At 56.6% G+C, this 12,993-nt stretch overlaps 1 protein-coding gene across 3 annotated transcripts in view; it reads right to left on the bottom strand.

Annotated features, from left to right (window-relative positions):
• The window catches only part of PPP2R3B (protein phosphatase 2 regulatory subunit B''beta), a 56,450-nt gene that overhangs the window by 26,942 nt on the left and 16,515 nt on the right, over positions 1-12,993 (bottom strand). For all 3 annotated transcript variants that reach the window (XM_028114982.2, XM_028114983.2, XM_088028895.1), the window contains exon 2: positions 4,947-5,132. In XM_028114982.2, the coding sequence (XP_027970783.1) occupies positions 4,947-5,132 (186 nt within the window). The remainder of the gene's footprint in view (positions 1-4,946; positions 5,133-12,993) is intronic.

Genomic DNA, 12,993 nt, shown 5'->3' with positions numbered 1-12,993 from the left:
GATAACCTGGAAAAAAAGGATGCATTCCTAGAGATGTATCAACTACCAAAATTGAACCAGGAAGAAATAGAAGACCTGAACAGACCTATAACCACTAAGGAAATTGAAGCAATCATCAAAAATCTCCCAACAAACAAAAGCCCAGGGCCAGATGGCTTCCCAGGGGAATTCTATCAGACATTTAAAGAAGAATTAATACCTATTCTCCTGAAACTGTTCCAAAAAAATAGAAATGGAAGGAAAACTTCCGAATTCATTTTATGAGGCCAGCATTACCTTGATCCCAAAACCAGACAAAGACCCCAACAAAAAGGAGAATTACAGACCAATATCCTTGATGAACATGGATGCAAAAATTCTCACCAAAATACTAGCCAATAGGATCCAACAGTACATTAAAAGGATTATTCACCATGACCAAGTGGGATTTATCCCTGGGCTGCAAGGTTGGTTCAACATCCACAAATCAATCAACGGGATACAATATATTAACAAAAGAAAGAAGAAGAATCATATGATCCTCTCAACAAATGCAGAAAAAGCATTTGACAAAGTACAGCAACCTTTCTTGATCAAAACTCTTCAGAGTATAGGGATGGAGGGTACATACCTCAATATCATAAAAGCCATCTATGAAAAACCTACAGCGAATATCATTCTCAGTGGGGAAAAGCTGAGAGCTTTCCCCCTAAGGTCAGGAACGCGGCAGGGATGTCCACTCTCACCACTGCTATTCAACATAGTATTAGAAGTCCTAGCCACAGCAATCAGACAACAAAAAGAAATCAAAGGCATCCAAATCGGAAAAGAGGAAGTCAAACTCTCACTCTTTGCAGATGATATGATACTGTATGTGGAAAACCCAAAAGACTCCACCTGAAAACTGCTAGAACTCATACAGGAATTCAGTAAAGTGGTAGGATATAAAATCAATGCACAGAAATCAGTGGCATTCCTATACACCAACAACAAGACAGAAGAGAGACAAATTAAGAAGTCGATCCCATTTACAACTGCACCCAAAACCATAAGATACCTAGGAATAAATCTAACCAAAGAAGCAAAGGATCTGTGCTCAGAAAACTATAAAATACTCATGAAAGAAATTGAGGAAGACACAAAGAAATGGAAAAATGTTCCATGCTCATGGATTGGGAGAACCAACATTGTGAAGATGTCAGTGCTACCTAGAGCAATCTACACATTCAATGCAATCCCCATCAAAATACCAGCCACTTTTTTCAAAGAAATGGAACAAATAATCCTAAAATTTGTATGGAACCAGAAGAGACCCCGAATAGCCAGAGGAATGTTGAAAAAGAAAAACAAAGCTGGCGGCATCACAATTCCAAACTTCCAGCTCTATTACAAAGCTGTCATCATCGAGACAGTATGGTACTGGCACAAAAACAGACACATAGATCAATGGAACAGAAGAGAGAGCCCAGAAATGGACCCTCAACTCTATGGTCAACTTATCTTCGACAAAGCAGGAAAGAATGTCCAACGGAAAAAAGCCGGTCTCTTCAACAAATGGTGTTGGGAAAATTGGACAGCCCCATGCAGAAGAATGAAACTGGACCATTTCCTTAAACCACACACAAAAATAGACTCCAAATGGTTGAAAAACGTAAACGTGAGACAGGAGTCCATCAAAATCCTAAAGGAGAACACAGGCAGCAACCTCTTCGACCTCAGCCGCAGCAACTTCTTCCTAGAAACATCGCCAAAGGCAAGGGAAGCCAGGGCAAAAATGAACTATTGGGATTTCATCAAGATAAAAAGCTTTGGCACAGCAAAAGAAACAGTCCACAAAACCAAAAGACAACTGACAGAATGGGAGAAGATATTTGCAAATGACATATCAGATAAAGGGCTAGTATCCAAAATCTATAAAGAACTTATCAAACTCAACACCCAAAGAACAAATAATCCAATCAAGAAATGGGCAGAAGACATGGACAGACATTTTTCCAAAGAAGACATCCAAATGGCCAACAGACACATGAAAAAGTGCTCAATATCGCTCGGCATCAGGGACATCCAAATCAAAACCTCAATGAGATACCACCTCACACCCGTCAGAATGGCTAAAATTAACCAGTCAGGAAACGATAGATGTTGGCGGGGATGCGGAGAAAGGGGAACCCTCCTACACTGTTGGGGGGAATGCAAGCTGGGGCAGCCACTCTGGAAAACAGTATGGAGGTTCCTCAAACAGTTGAAAGTAGAGCTACCATACGACCCAGCAATTACACTACTGGGTATTTACCCCAAAGATACAAATGTAGGGATCCGAAGGGGTACGTGCACCGCAATGTTTATAGCAGCAATGTCCACAATAGCCAAACTGTGGAAAGACCCAAGATGTCCCTCGACAGATGAATGAATAAAGAAGAGGTGGTGTATATATATATATATATATATATATATGTATGTATACACACACACACACACACACACACACACACACACACACACACACACACACTGGAATATTATGCAGCCATCAAAAGGAAGGAGATCTTGCCATTTGCAACAACGTGGATGGAACTGGAGGGTGTTATGCTGAGTGAAATAAGTCAATCAGAGAAAGACATGTATCGTATGACCTCACTGATATGAGGAATTCTTAATCTCAGGAGACAAACAGGGTTGCTGGAGTGGTGGGGGGTGGGAGGGATGGGGTGGCCGGGTGATAGACATTGGGGAGGGTATATGCTATGGTGAGCACTGTGAATTGTGCAAGACTGTTGAATCACGGATCTGTACTTCTGAAACAAATAATGCAATATATGTTAAGGAAAAAAAAAGAAGAAGAAGATAGCAGGAGGGGAAGAATGAAGGGGAGTAAATCGGAGGGGGAGACGAACCATGAGAGACGATGGACTCTGAAAAACAAACTGAGGGTTCTAGAGCGGAGGGAGGTGGGGGGATGGGTTAGCCTGGTGATGGGTATTAAGGAGGGCACGTTCTGCGTGGGGCACTGGGTGTTATGCACAAACAATGAATCATGGAACACTACATCAAAAACTAATGATGTAATGTATGGTGATTAACATAACAATAAAAATATAAAGATTTAAAAAAATAATAAAAAAAACCAAAAAACACCAATGAAATGACAACCATTTGAGAAATGGGCAAAGAATGCGAACAGACGCTTGTCCAGAGACGTACAAACGGCCAACAAGCACGTGAAGAGATGAGCACGATCGTCAGCAGGGAAACTGCAAATCAATCCCATAATGAGATAGCAGTGCACACAGACCAGGGTCAGTGTCTCTCATCAGAGACGTGGACACAGCGCGACCCCAGGAAATGGCGCAGGTGTTTCGGAAAAGCGCTCGGGGTCCCACAAGCAGTTGCACAGTAGTCCCACGTGACCCTGCATGACCACTCCCGGCTGTGCAGACCCAAGAGAAAGGTTACGTGTGCACACGACACCTACGCGTGCACGTTCACGGCAGCCGGAACAACACAAACACGCAGGCGTGGATGAATGGGAAAATATGGGACCTAAGAGTAAAGAAGGGAGCGGAGATGCGTGCTACCATGCGAGCGAACCTTGAAAAGACGCTGCATGCAAGGAGCCACGTGTAAGAAACCATACGTGTACGAAATGTCCAAAACGGACAGGTATGCAGAGACGGGAAGCAGAGGAGTGGCTTCCTACGGAGCAGGGAGGGAGGGAGACGACTGTTAATGGGCACAGGGTTTGTTCTCAGAGGGGAGACTGTGTCCTAAAACGGAGCATGGTGAGGACGCAAACACCGCTGAGCTGTGTGCTTTAAGTGGCTGGCTTGGGTGGCACGGGAACTCTGCGAGGGTGAGAGACAGACGGAAAGGCAAGCCCCAAACACGGAAAGCAAAAGGCACCCGTGACGCACAAAGTCATCGAGCAGCCGGAGAGGAGGATGTTCTCGCGCCGCACACGCACGAAGTTATTTAGCATCCAGAGAGGAGAATGTTTTCGCACGGCACAAGGCACAGAGCACGGGCTTCCAGAGCACGGAGAGGAGCTCCAGTGAAGAAGAGTGTCGGAGAGGGACAGGGAAAGGGAAAGCAGGGGGCACACTGGCCGCAGAGGACACGAACAAGGGACACACACAATCCACTGGTGAACACTGCATGCTGAACTCAGAACCACTTTCTACAGCGCGGTCGACCGCCACAGGCCCCGCGGACAAGCAAGCTCCCAACCCAGGAGGCACCCACGTGTAGCTGCTGGCCCCTTGGAGAGGGGGACGGGCTGGGCCAGCAGGAACCCTTGCGTGCTGCCATGGGCTCGGGCCGCTGTGTTCCCACTGTGCCCACGTCGGGCTATGTGACCGGGGGAGGCTGAGGTGTCCTCTGTGCAAGCCCACTGCAGCGGTGCACACTGAGATGTGGGCCTAGAACACAGCGTCCACGGGGGACGTGTAACTGTGGGGGACGCCCCCCAGAAGGACGGCACGTGGAAACTGAACGGGCGATGTCAGGTCTTCACGTGTGAACACGGACAGTCTAGGAACACACTGTCTGGGACAAACGAGACCGCGGTACGATGCACACACTGCATGGGAGCTGAGCTGACAGTCACACACTGCGTCCTGCACACAGGACTATGGGTGCGTGTTCACCCGCTCCAGAAGAACAGCACCCCACACGGGAGAGGCACGGGCCCCACGGGAGAGGCACGGGCCCCACACGGGGAGAGGCACGGACCACACAGGGAGAGGCACAGGGTCACACGGGGAGAGGCACACGGGGCCGCATCGGTGTACAGGAAGGCCTGCGATCAGGCTCTGGGGACGGGCCCTAGAAGATTAACGCTTGCTGAACCTGGGACAGCGACCCATGACGTGCGTCCTTCAGGATGGAGGACGAACATTCACACAAGATCCCTATTTGTGCTTCGGAATGGAATCAGAGCAGCTAACGTCCGCAGACTCGTGGGCGCCCACCTTGGCCACTCGGCCCATGTCCTCCATCCTGGCTCTCTCGTGCGGGAACTGTGTGAAAGTCTGCTCGATCTTGGTGATGACAGCGTCTATGTTCACCGTGTCCTTTGGACAGCCTCTAGGGAAGTAGAAGGTTGGAATGCTTTGGCTGGTGGCGGGCGGCAGGGGCTCCTCCTTCTTCGTCTGAACCTAAGACAAAACAGATGGCACCCGTGTGAGAACCTGTAAGCGTCCCGTGTCTTCACGCTCACGTGTAATTAGCAGGGGTGAGCCAGTCGAAAGGTAAATGCACCAAGCACCACCTCTGACCCAAATGTGGACACACGACTCCACACAGTCCCTGCGGGAGGACACACGACCCGCCAGTGAGCACCACACTCCACCGCGGGCCCTCACTGCCAAGCCTCCCGCAGTCCTGCCTCGGCCAGGACCCCTCCGGATGGGAACCGGGGATGCCCAGGCTGACTGAGAAGCCGACGTGGGTGCCTGCAGAGAACCTGCCCTGAGTCCTCCTGGGGGTCAGGACCAGCCAGGCGGCCACTAACGGGCAGGCGATCGCATGCAGGAACGGGTGAACCCGCAGGGACAGTGTACACAGGGAGTCACCTGCTCCCACAGTACCCGTCCTGGAGCGGGACGCACCCACCGCCCCAACCTGTGGGTGTCTCTCTGCTGAGAACAGGGCCGTCCGTGGCCTGAGGTTCTCTCTGCGAGGCACCCACAAGCCATCCCACAGCCCGAGCCGCCACCCTTGGCAGCGTGGCCGGATGTCCGAAGCACCTTCTCACCACCGTGGCGTCGGCACATCCCCAGCGGCCGCCGTGTGCTGGCATGCTGCTTGGCCGACTGCTCTGCACACAAAGCAGGGTTGCGGCACAGAAGTCTCCTACGTAGAGATGACTGCTCAGGTCAACCACAGAGGAAACATCCATGCCAAGTCGGCCTGGAGCTGGGTGCCGGGCCAGGTGTGGGGGCACCGAGGCTGGGATGCCCTGCTGGGTGCGCTCAGTGAACCCGGCTGCCCTGTCTCTGCAGGCCACGGTCCCCCAGCGGCGCTCGGCGGCATGTCCCATGCTGAGCCAGGACGGAGCAACTTTCCTGCCACCACACACAGCCGCCCTAAGCCGCGGATGTGGATGGCTGAGAACCGCACATCCGGCCACCCCGGCTGGAAGTGATACGGGAGCCCAGTCTAGCCCACAGATGCATCTCCCATCCACACCCCGAGTTCTGTACGGTTGGGACGTGAGGCCACGACCAGACGTGGCAGAGGCAGCCCAGCATCCTAGCAGGAAGTGCGGGAGTGAGGGCAGAGGTAAGTGCGGGAGTCCACACGGGGAGGACGAAGGCTACAAAACATGCAGAAGAGGGGGATGGGGAGGGGCACGCAGGCTCACGCCTGCTGAGCTCCATGTACCCGGCAGCACGGCCGGGCCTGCCACAAACCGTGAGCCCCGGGCCGGTGGAGGACACAGCCGCACACCCGCGGGCACCAGAGGCGGGGGCTAACCCGCAGGGAGGCTGACGGGAGCGCAGAGCGCCCAAGCCCTGCTGTGACCACAGCTGAGGGGGGGGACCCGCACAGCAACCCCATCCCAGCAAGGAGAAGGTGGTCCTCCCGTCGTGCCCAGGGGCGCTCAGAGCACAGCGCACATGCCCACCGGCCGTGCCCACAGGTGCAGGGGCACAGACCACACAGTCTGCCACGGCACACTGTCAGCAAGCCTGGTCCTGCGCGCGTCTGATACCGCCTCCCCGCGGGATCCTTCACCCTGCCATGCGGGACCCCGTCCCCGCGGGATCCTTCACCCTGCCGTGCGGGACCTTGCCCCAGCTCCGTGACAGCCACAGAGACAGTCCCCATGCTCCACAGTCACAGTCCAATGCGGTTCCCACGCCCCCAGGTCACGGCTCAGCACACAGTCCCGGTGCTCCCCGGTCACAGTTCAGAGACCGTCTTCCGTCAACCTCAGTTGCACGTCAGGACAGTCCCCAGAGTCTGGGGTCACACGTCAGGGACGGCCCTGTGTCCCCTGAGTCACAGGTCAGGGACGGACCCGTCCCCTACTCCTCGGTGCTCAGAGGCCTCCCCTTCCAAGACTTAGGCACGTTTTCATGAGACGTGTTCTCTGTTCAGCCACCGTGGGGGCCGGCGTAATCAGACATAACAGCGTCCGGCTCCCGGGGCCTTCAACCCTCGTACAGAGAGCAAGGGCACACAGCAGTGCATGGAGAGATGCAGACCAGGGGAGTCTGGTGTGGTGGGGGAGGGGAGGGGAGGGGGGTTAGGGACAGAGGGAGGGGAGGGAAGGAGCAGGCTGGAGCCTGGGAGACACGGGAAGGGGAGGGGGACGAGGGAGGGGCAGGGGTGGGAAGGGGCTAGGAACTGAGGCCGGACGGACCCGGGAGCCTGGGGGCCACAGGTTTCTGTCTCTGCTCGGCAAACACGCCCCTCGGTGCACCAGTCTCCCCACCAGCAAGAAGCCTCTCGTCCACGGGAGCCACACTCCCCTTCCCCCACGACTGGGGGTGGTGTGGGAGGAGGGTCCCTGCTCAGAGGGTTTGAGAACCACAGCACCTGGGGAGGGGCGGGTGTGCGGGGGCTCTGGCACATACCTGTCACTGCCTGCCTCAGGGCCTTTGCACCCACTGTGCCCTGACACCCCCACAGCCCCTCCCTCACTTCATCCCAGACCACACTCAGACCCTGCCGGCCACAAAGTCCACCCACCGCCACCCTGCTGCTCCTTCTTGGGCGGGTCGTGGGAGCTCACGAGGTCACCCTGAACAGAGAACACTCCTCCCCCGCCCTGCCGCTGCTCCTCGCTCCTCGGAGGCCCCATCACCCAGGTCACAAGGTCAGCACTCCCCGCAGAACCCCGCCCCTGCCCTTCCCCGCATCCCACCTGCTGCCCCTTCACCGGCCTCGCCACGGCTCACCAGGCTCAGAAGGTGTGTCAGCGCTCCCCACTAGAGGGAGCGAGGCCGGCCCCCCCCCCGCCCCCCGCCCCCCCCCCCCCGGTCGGCACAGAGCAGGCCCCCAGCGGTACAGGCTGCCGGGGTGCACGTTTCCTACAGGGAGCACGCCTTTCCCTTTGTTTCAGGAAGCTGCTACCCCCGAGCGTGCTGGCCACATGACGCGACATTTGGCTGTGTCCCCCTGCGTGCTTCCAAGCCCGGAACCTGCCCGTCTCCGGTGCAGGTGGGGACCCGACAGCCAGCCGCTCACCAAGCACGCATCTGCCCTTGCCAACGTCTGAGGCCAGACGACACCGTTCTGTAGGAACCTCACGGAGTCTAGCCCAGCAGTGGAAATTCCAGGTGAGCTCTCTCTTCGTGCGGGGTAAGATCCCAGGAGCCCAGACCTACGCTTCCGCTCAGAGTCCCTGAAAACGCTCCACAGAATACCTGACAAATACTGCCGAGGGCATCCATGTCCTGGCAGGAGAGGAAGGCCTCCTCAGGCCACAAACACCTGGAAGGGGAACCCAGTGAGGCCAGTGTCGTCTGCGTGGCTGAAATGACCGTCTCTTTACAGTCTTGCCGACGAGCTCAGGGGTCAGGAGACACCGTCCAGCGTCCTGAAACGGGGCGGCACCGAGTGTGGGTCCCCGAGAGCTGCAGCCCCGTGGGAAGAATTAGCCAGAAACCAATCCCCACCGACGCCTGATGCCACGGAATGAAAACGGTGGGCCTCACACATGCTGCTGCATCAAGGAGCGGGGAGCCACGGGGGCCACCCTCCCCTGAGAACTCCGGGCCACGGCCGACGCTCACTCGGCTCTGCACACCACATTCACAGAATCCTGGAGCAGGGAAGCCAAGGGTCTCCATCCGGCTCTGGGTCTGCCAGTTTTCTGCCAGGCCCGATTTACTCACATCCCGTGTTTTGCCTGAATAAGCACAGCAGCTCTGTTCCCTGTTCGAGGGGGGAGGGAGACAGTAGGTCATTCTCTGAGTTCTGTCCTGGGCTCCACACCACGGAAGAGCCAGATCCCAACCATGTTGCATCGCTAGCTGGAACAAACCTCGGCTGAGGCTGACATCCGTGCCCACTCCCCGTCCCCTTTAATTCACAGACTAACAGCTGTCATTCACCGGACACTCACTTTGATCGGACGCTACCCTGCATTACTGTTGGAGCAGAGACCCTACACCCTTGTCCAAAAGAAGCCCCAACCCCGAGCAAGGACGACACTCATTGTTTTCTCCCTTCCGAGCCTTCCAGACACCCTGTCTGCTCTTCTCCATCTGACACTTGGGCTATTTACTAAACTCTGCTATTACTTTCTGTGGCTCGCAGTTGATTTCTACGCTGTGAGAAGCTGAGGTCCCTCCTGGCTGGTCCTGTGGGACCCTCCCCTGGGTTCTTGCACTCAGCCTGCCTGCATCAGTCTGGATAACCCCAAACCCCTCTATTCAATACCGTACGGTCACGCCAGACTCGCCCTGCCTGGAAGCAGCAAGATCTGTCCCCGGCACACCCATCATTATCTCAAGACCCATAAAACTCCCTCAAAGTCCCAAGGAAAAGGGGCAACTCCTGGTCCAAACTCACAAGTGCACATGCAAACAAGGCGCCAGGACGGAGAGCAGCAATGAGACAGCAGGACTGAACCCGCCGAGACTTCAGATACCTGCAGGATCGGATGCAGGACCAATATTTCTCACATGGTTCAGAAAACAAAAACGAGATGCCTGAAAGTCCAAGTCGACTGAACACAGACCCAAACAACACGTCTAGATGTCACAAGCAGATTCACAGACAACACAAGTGGATGGACGGCAGGGCGGACAGACCACAGCCGAGGACAGATGTGGGTAAGTGGGACGGACAGAAGCCAGCGTTCAGATGGCCGCCCAGAAGGGGGGGTGCACCCAGAGTCCTGGGCTCCCAGTGCTCCCCACACGGCCCCCATAAAGGAAACCCAAGTGCAGACACAGGAGAATGGAACCACGGGACACCAGACACGGCCAGCACATCTTCCGAAACAGTCAGGATGAAACACAACACAACACAACAGGGCCATCTTCACTGGAGCACGGAACCACACGGCCGGCACATTGTGGACACACACCACCACCCCACACCACCCCACACCACCCTGAGCAGCCCCCGGGGGAGGGCGGCGCCATCCCGCAGCTCTGCCCTTTGTGAGGCCACCCGCCGTGAGGCTGTCCCTGAGACGTGCACGCGAATATGTTTAGACCAAAACAAAACACAAAACACAAAACTGAGCTGTCCGCAGACACGGGTTCGCAGACACACGGAGCCCTGTCCACAGACATGGGCTCGAGGACACGTGGAGTCTCTGTCCCCAGACACGGGCTCATGGGGAGGCGGAGTTCCCGTCCACACACGCGACGTCTGTCCACACACATGGGTTCGCAGGGACGTGGAGTCTCTGCGCACACAGGCACGTGGAGAGACGTAGAGTCTCTGTGTCCGACCCGGACACGTGGAGTCTCTGTCCCCAGACATGGGTCCGAGGAGACACAGAGTCTCTGTCTGCAAACACGGGTTCGTGGAGACACAGAGAGGGCACTGAGAAAAGCACGGCCACATGCAAGTTCTGAGTAGCAAGGGCGAAGGTGCAGCGAGGGAAGGGGTGTGTGGCGGGCGTAAATCAATCGACAACCACATCAACCAGTAACGAGAATGTGACTTGACTCCTTTTCAAAAGCCGTGTCCACGGCACAGCACCAAGAGGGGGGGTGACCTGCAGCATTTCAGGGAATCTGAAAGTAAAGACTGTGATTGACCGTGAGTCTAGAAAAGCTGAGCAGGTGGCAGATCCGGCGTAAGTGCTGAAGGGGTACGAGAGCAAAACGCAAAGGGCGAGGAGAGAAAGACACGCAACCTAAGTCAGTGAACGGACAAATGTTCCTAAGGCGTACGTGGCTTAAATGCTGCAGTTACAGAACAAAGAAAACAGTATTCATTTATAAGACACACGTGTAACACGTAAGAGCACAAACTGAAAAGTTTTTAAATCCTGGAAATACGGTCCAGCTTCTGTGGCCCTCAGAAAGCTCGTGTGTGGCTGCAGGACAGGCCACACCACCCAGCGACAGCCTGCACCTCTGCGAGAGGGTTAGTACACCGCACTGTGGGCACGACACAGAAGCCCCCATGACCTAGGTTGCGGAGCCTCGGCACCCAGACCCGGGCTGGGCTGGGCTGTGCACGGAGCCTCGGCACCCGGGACACGGAGTCTCGGCACCCAGGACCCAGGCTGGGCTGCGCACGGAGCCTCGGCACCCAGACCCGGGCTGGGCTGCGCACGGAGCCTCGGCACCCAGGACACCGGGCTGGGCTGCGCATGGAGCCTCGGCACCCACGACCCAGGCTGGGCTGCGCACAGAGCCTCGGCACCCAGGACCCGGGCTGGGCTGCGCACGGAGTCTTAGCACCCAGGACAGAAATGCTGGGGACAGACGGACGTCCAGCAAGGAGGGAGGCTGCATTCCATCTCCCCTGGCGCTGATGACACGTGTACCGGACAATGAGAAGCAAAACAACCTGGTGCGGACACAGAAGATTTACAAGTTTAATCTCCTGGACATAAATAGCCCTCGGCCCCAGCACAGCTGCAGGACACACATTCTTGTCCGGCACACAGGCCGCCTTTGGGAGCTGGCCACCTCCTGGTCTGCAGAGGAGGTCTCAGCAGATTCTGCAGGAGACGCGAGGGCCGTTCCCTGACCTCCAGCACCTTAAGCCGGACATCCGTGACAAAACGAAAGCAGAAAGGCATGTGTGTGCACACAAGAATTCCACAGCAGGCCTCAGGGCTCCGGAAAAGTGAGAACAAGCCGCCGACGCCCGGGCACCCAGCTTCCAGGGCACTGTGCCTTCAGTCCAGCCGGACGCGCGGTCAGCGCGAGCCTCGTGCGGCATGCTGCCCAGAGCTCCCTGATAAAGATGACACCTCCCCACGGAGAGCTATTTCTGGAGAGGGCACTGACTCATCACAAGGCCACAAAGCAAGAGGACGCCGCTGGCCGCCCCACACACGCACACCAGGGCCATCCTGTCCACGTGGGGCTGGACACAGCGTCCCGTCGAAGCGAGTGGGTGGACGTCCACAGAAGCGATCCGGGCCATGTCTTTGCTGACGTACCTCCTCTGAGCACTGGCTCTGATGCTCAGAGGTCACAGGGTGAGGGCTGGGACGTGGGAACTGACCCTCGCCCACGCCACCCGGATAAGACACACAGTAAAAGCCAGGTGTCGGAACAAGAGCAGGCCAGGCAGAGGCATGCTGGGCACGGGCGGCTCAGCTCACAGGGCCCCAGGGCGGGCTCCCACCTGAGACACAGATGTAGTCCTGCCTGGGACGGGACTGAGGAGCCCGGCGGGGAATTCCCCGTGAGCCTGCATGCACTTCTGGCCAGCACGGGAGGGCCCTGCGGGCCACGAGCTGAGCCTGCACGCGGTGAGACGCCGTGGCCGGCACGGGAGGGCCCTGCGGGCCACCAGCTCTCCTCGGCTTCTGTGGACCACTCCCTGCCACCTGGCAGAGGTCCACCAATGAGATTTGCAGAGGACATACTGGATGCACAAACGGGAGTCGGGGTGAGAGTTAATGCAGAGGACTTGAAATGACCACAGCATAGGTCCACCTCCATGCAGGTTTGTGCAGACGCCCTCTCCACATCAGGAGGTTCCAGGTGTCCATGTGTCAGGCCTGAGTGGGGGCCGGACAGCAAAGTCCCAGAGGACACGGAGCCTGGTGGAGCCGGCCAGGGAGTGCGCCAGGACAAGGTCCACATCCAAGGCCCCCCAGCTAGCGGGACGTCCGTTCAGCTCCGTGCCCACAGGCAGAACGGGCATGGATGGTCTGGTGTCCACAAAGCCTGGGAGACAGGGCTGGAAAATGTGGATGAGGTCGTGCCACCACCGGGTGCTGCCAGGGAGTGCCATGAGAGGGGCACCGGCATCCACAGCCTCACAGACGGGGGGACACGTCCACCTCCTGGGGCCCTGGGAGCGTGCGTTGCGGGTCCAACCCTGCCCTGGCCCCGTGACCCCGTGCAGCGTGAGGCT

Source organism: Eumetopias jubatus, unplaced genomic scaffold (assembly GCF_037043125.1).
Source record: "Eumetopias jubatus isolate StellerSeaLion01/CBP00866 unplaced genomic scaffold, mEumJub1_p1.0 scaffold_11, whole genome shotgun sequence".
Classification (NCBI taxonomy): domain Eukaryota; kingdom Metazoa; phylum Chordata; class Mammalia; order Carnivora; family Otariidae; genus Eumetopias; species Eumetopias jubatus.
The sequence above is the reverse complement of the archived record's forward strand: the minus strand, read 5'-3'. Positions and strand labels throughout refer to the sequence as shown.